Here is a 6000-nt window from a genome sequence, read left to right on the forward strand (position 1 = left end):
GTTGTTTCTCTGTGGGAGAAAGAAAAGAATGAAAAGGATGGTGAGAAACCACCAGTATCTTTTTAGCTCTTACTAGCAATAACAAAGTTAAGATTCCAGCCTCATTTTTGTTACTCAAATCTTCCTCCTCTAGCAAAACCCACAAGAATACTAATGATATTTTGCTGCTGCTGTTGGAAAAGCAAGAAAGCACATGAAACTGTTTTTAAGACAGAAAGTATATTTCACAACCCTTTTTGCATCTGACTGTAGAGGGAAATTGAGAAAGATATAGACAAAAATATCAGTCTAATATATTAAAGAACCTTTATTCAGTGACACCCAGAAGAGGATTACAGGTGAGGGAGGAATCCTATTACCTTTCTCAAAAGAAAACATTAATATTATTGTTGTCGGGCCACTTTCCCTACCATGTGCTTGGTTATGTGCAAATTCTGTACTAGTGACTTTACCATCTCCATGAACATCTTCAATCTGTTAATGGGAGAATACGATAGCCTAGGAAGCCCACTAACCACTCCGATAAGTCTAAGAATAGAAAAGAAGGTGATTATTACAAAAACAGAGGATGTTTAGTAACAACATTCTGCTAAAGAGAGCACCCTTAGTACTGAAAAAGACAACTGTACTATTTAGTGCTCAGTGTCTCTTTTTTCACTCACAGAAGTCAGAATATTCATTTTCTCTGCATGACATTCTCAATACAAGCTATTTGGCAAGCCTATACATGTCTTAAATTGGGCTAGAAACTCATACAGCCTGTTATTAACACAGCTAAAGCACACAACAGTTTCTTACAATGAAGCCGTATATACTTTTTACTGGTCCTTATACTACCAATTCACATGGTAGAAGAGACAAAAGTTTAGAGACAAGTCTTGTCATAAATTTATCCTGACTTATGGTTTTAACAGTTTAGGTTACTGGGCCACACCTATGAAGAACGAAATAAAAAATATTAAAAAAAAAGAAAAAAGTAGAATTTGTCTTCCCATTTGTGGGTAAACACAAAAATGACTTTGTAGGCCACCCGAGAAACTCCATAACCATGAAAACTGACAGATACCGGTCAGTATTGTGGTCCACTGTAGTTACTGCATGGCAAGTAACATCACCCTCCTCAGAAAGCTGGCAACAGAATGCACAACGGAACAGAGCAACACAGAGCAAGGAAAAACTACACAGAAAAAAGGAGATGGTATCGGCCACCATAAATGACAACATTATTCAGCATTAGAACTAACTGCCAAATTTCAATTTTTTGACACAAAAAGCCTTAAATCAGACTGAGGTACTGCCAGTGTCTGTCCAAGAGACAGAGCCACAGAATTTGTTCATCCATTCATTTGTTTATGATTCTGTGACACTCCCTATTGAAAAACAAACAAACATCCTCTTCAGAAGCAACAGCTAACTCTTCCCTACACCAAAATTTCATTTTCCTGTAAAGACTTGAGATGCGCCTGTTTGTATAAAAAAACACCCCCACACACACACCCCCCCCAGAACAAAAGCCTGAAAAATCTCGAGTCATCTAACCAGCGATGTTAAAACTTCTAATGAGAACGCAACTACTATTAAAAGCCTTCAAAGCAAGGTGAGTAGAGCAAGTGGGAACAGTATGTAGAATGAACAATATAAAGACAGATGCAACATAAAGACAGACAGGAGATGAGAGGTAGGAAAACACAGATTAAACTCCTAGTTTTCTGCTGCTGGGAGACAGGAAATTTCCTACAGGGCACAGAATATAGAGATGACTTAAAAATCTAGTCATAGGGGAATAGTGCACATACTGGCAAGTACTTTTTAATGACACTTCCAAAATAAATCTAACTACATATTGCCTTAATCACATTTTTAAGAATTATTTAATTTATGTAATTGCTTTACATAGATGCCGAGAAGCTTAAAAAAAAAGAAAAAGAAAAGAAGATAAAATAAAAGAAAAAAATAAGGCACTCCCAACAAGGATTCCCTCTCAGAGGGCTGACTGCAGCTCCTAAGAATAAAAAAAGATGCCAAGGGGATTGGCCACCCTAAAAAAAAGTTGGAATAAATAAATCACTTTAAGTTCTAGAAAAGCAAATGAGGGCAGAATAGGCTCCATTACTGCCAAGCCTGGATTCCCTCTTTTCTGGATCTAACCAATCTCTCTTCCAAGTGCCAAGCGAGGAGGCACGAGCAATCTTAAAGCTAGCTAGCTTGCCACAGTCAATACTGATTAGGAAAATCACTGCCTCTTTTGTAATCAATTAACAAAACTGAAGTTAATACTCACTCTCACACAGAAGGGGTACAAAATATATTTGGAAGGGGGCAGGGAGGAAGAGGAGGTCAAGTATACCAATAGCCAGCAAACCTCCATCCAGCCTCTACGTGTTCCCCCAAAAAACCCTCTCCCCATGCCACACAGTGGGTGCAGCTAACAGGGAACAGAAGGTAGTGCAGGTCACACATCCACTCTCTACATGCAATGGTGACCTGAGCAAAGGCTGCACCAGGCACCACAGGCAGGTCTGCACTGAAGAAGCCCAGGCCCCCTGGCCCAAAGGCAGGACAGTGACAGCAGGGACTTTGTGTGTCTGTCCACTAGATGGAAAGCGAGCAGGGATGGAGCCTGTTCAAGAACTACAGCTTTTGATGATGGCTTACAAAAAGGGTCCCATCAAGAGAAGGTACTTCAACAGCCTGTTTAACAGCAGTCCTGCCACAATCACAATCAGAACCGTTTCTGAAGGCCTTGTTACCAAGAGCCACAGACAGCCAGGAAGCCTGCAGCAGCCTGATCAGAGGGCTGGGAGAACCCAGCGTGCATCACATCACTCAACTAAATCTAGAGTGGGTGGAAAGGTAGGCATGACAACTATTTACAGACAACTGAAGAGCATTTCATACCAGTGGCAGCGAGGGAATTATATTCAGGGCAACAGAGAACATAGCACATGTCTGCCCCGTGTTTGCATCTCTCTCCCCAAGCTTGCCTTTCTGCTACCTGAGTTACCTACTTCCTGAGGGGATTGCTTTAGCAAACAAGCTCTTTTCAAAACTGCACCATAGTAGAGCTACCCCAAGAGAGGTATAGGGGGGATGGTTATGAGGAATGAAATATAGAATCAGGAAGAAAGAACAGCAGGAAAAGTTTCCTGACAGTTTGTTTTCAGCTGTGGGAATCACTTCCCAAAGGAAGCGGTAGAAGATTAACCAGTTGAGTCACTTGAAACTCAACAAGACAAAACAATAAAATTCTGCACTCACATCAGAAATTCATGCATATTCTAGAGAAACTCGCATCCCTCTGAATCAGTCCTTCTCAAGGGTGAGCATAACTAGGAACGTGATGCCAATCGGATGACTGAATATACAGAGTTGAATAAGCTCCCTGGCTGCACACATGAACACCAGATTTTTAACTGCTGACATTTCATTTTGAAGTAAGTCTGGTTCATTTATCATGTGGCTGGCAAACAGATACAGAACCTACCAACTTCATCTTGCTTCCGTGGAGGCAAGATTTCATTCTGCATGCCTGTCAGGTTTGCACCTTTCAGCTGAAACATCTTTGAAGAGGACAAAAGTTGAAGGTGTTCACATCCTAAACTTGCCTTGTCTTGCCTACCTATTGCCAACGGCTCACTGTTTTTGCAACCCTTATAAATATAGCCTTAGGCAGGCTTGCAAAATGCTACTTAATCATTTGCCAGAGGCAAGTAATATTTTTTGTGACAGGAGAATGAATCATCAGTTTCATCACTGGGATGGATGTGGACAATGAATGTCTTCACTACTTTTAAAGTTTGGTTTAATTTAGTCTAATTTACATCTTTCTAGTAATACAATACTTCTTAAAAAAAAAAGCTCCTACCAAGTCACCTCATTTCATAACAGAAAACTGATTTTTCTCACCCTACCACCATTACCTACAGAATGATTTAATGTGCCAGGAGTAAAGACTATCTGTTTTTATGTACATAAAAGTCCTGCTCCATTTCAACGCTTAAGCACACAGACAGCACTAGCCATGAGTGGTTCCACAAATATGAATGGAGACAATCCTTACTCCTAAAGGTTTGCGTGTCTTGGCATGACCAGGACATGCCAAGATGGTAAATCCACCAGAAAAAAATCAACATTTTCACCCAACAGGTATGTGCACATGTGTTGGCAACGGACTGTTGTATTATACTAAGGACAAATGCAGAAAGAACCAAGAATACTGTTCAACTTTTTTTCATAAAGAAAAATAGTCACAAAGACTACCTGATGAGTCTAACAGGCAGTCAGACACTTATTCCATAAGATAAAGCCATCTGACACGGACTAAACAGTGACTCAAAGAATTTCCTATCACTTCATGTTTCCCTCCAACCATTGGTATAGGAAAGTAATAGTATGAGACAAAACATTGCGCTCCTATTGCTATAAGTTATTTCAGATATCTCCACGTGAAACAGATCACATACAGTGGGCTCACATTCTCACTTCTACCCTGACACAACCTTATAGCACGCTATAAAGGCTCAGAGCCAGCTTAGAGCAAAAACTGCAGAAATTTAAACGCATCAAGCAGTCAAAAGGCTGCACTACGATCATGCCGTCATTCAAACAGCGCACATACCCTGCTCTTAATAGCTACTTTCAGCAGACGTGTGCAGATCAAAAATCCAAGTTCCTACACTGCCTCGCTCCTTACGACCTCATTCCTGTAACTCTCATCTCCCCGGCGCCCGCTTCCCGCGGAAGGCAAGCCTTCCCCCTCCGCCTGAGCCGCCGCGGGACCGGGCGCTGAGGGGTCGCCCGCCCTCCCACGCCCGCCGGGGAAGCTGCCCGAAACTTTACCAAGCCCAGTGCCGCCCCTTCCCCGGGCACCTCCGGGCGGGAGGCCGCGCACGGCACAGGGCAGCTCTGAGCTGGGCACCGGGACAGGCTCCCACCTTCGTAGAGAGGGGAGGGTCGGGGCGGCCTGGCCGCGGGCGCTGCCCGGGCAGGGCCGGGCCTCGGGCGGACAAAGGCCTGGCTAGCCCCCACCGGCACGGGAGGCCCGAGGCCGCCGTCCCGCCGTCACAGGAAGCCGCAGGCTAGGCCCGACACCTTCCCGCCCGCCCGCAGAGCCGGCCCGGGACGAGCACATCACCCCGGCGCCGGGGCAGGCGCGACGGGAGGCGACGCGCCCCGTCCTCCGCCCGGGACGGACGCTCAAGGACCCGCGCCCCGGGGCGACGGCGGCTCCCGAGTGCTGCCGGCGGCTCCCCGCGCGGGCGGGCGGGCGGGCGGCGGGAAGCCGCGTTCGCCGTCCTCTGCCCTGCACCACCCACCGGAGCCCGCCCGGATACCGGCGGACGAACCGAGACGAGGCGCCGCGGGCCGGGCGGTCACCGCTCGGGCCGCTCCCGGCTGGCTCCAACCCCCGCCCCGTCTTCCCGCTACCTCGGCCATGGCCGCGACGCGGCTGGCTCCTGGCAGGGGGCGCGCTCCGGCCTGCCTGCCGGCCCGAAGCTCCCCCTCTGCCCCGGCGTCCCGGGAGCGGGCTGGGCGCGGCGGGGACGCCCGGCCTCGCTCCTTGCTCCCCGTCCGCCTGTCCGTCGCCGCCTCGCCTCCGAGCTCCTGAGGGGGAGTCCGGCGCGGCGGGGGAGGGGAAGATCCGTGCTTGGCTATGCTTTCCCCGCCCCGGAAACGCATTCTTTCCCATTGCAGTCAATCCCGGGCGGGGGGGCGGTGTCTGCCGCGGCGGGGTAGGGAAGGGGGGAAAGAGGGAAGAGTTCTCCCTGCTCGAGGTGGGGCTCGTCTCCTGCTTGTCTTCCACTTCCCTTCTTGGCGACCGCCAGCGCCTTATTTGGTGGGGTTTTATTAGGGCCCCTCTGCCCGTCCCCCCGCTCCGCAGCCTCCGTGGGACGGGCAGCGGGGACGGGGCTGCCCCGCGGCTGGCGGCCTTTCCCTCGGCGCTCCGGGGTCGAAAGGCTGCTCGGCTCCAGCGCTTCTTTTCCTTCGCTGCCTCGTTCC

General features: G+C 48.1%; 1 protein-coding gene across 2 annotated transcripts in view; it reads right to left on the reverse strand.

The window, feature by feature from the left end:
* The window catches only part of ITGB1 (integrin subunit beta 1), a 47653-nt gene extending 41959 nt beyond the window's left edge, over window positions 1-5694 (reverse strand). For both annotated transcript variants that reach the window (XM_075746521.1, XM_075746520.1), the window contains exon 1: window positions 5428-5694. In XM_075746521.1, the coding sequence (XP_075602636.1) occupies window positions 5428-5679 (252 nt within the window). In that variant the 5' untranslated portion in view covers window positions 5680-5694. The remainder of the gene's footprint in view (window positions 1-5427) is intronic.
* Window positions 5695-6000: the final 306 nt, after the last annotated feature.

Source organism: Balearica regulorum, chromosome 2 (assembly GCF_011004875.1).
Source record: "Balearica regulorum gibbericeps isolate bBalReg1 chromosome 2, bBalReg1.pri, whole genome shotgun sequence".
In the NCBI taxonomy this organism is placed as follows: Eukaryota; Metazoa; Chordata; class Aves; order Gruiformes; family Gruidae; genus Balearica; species Balearica regulorum.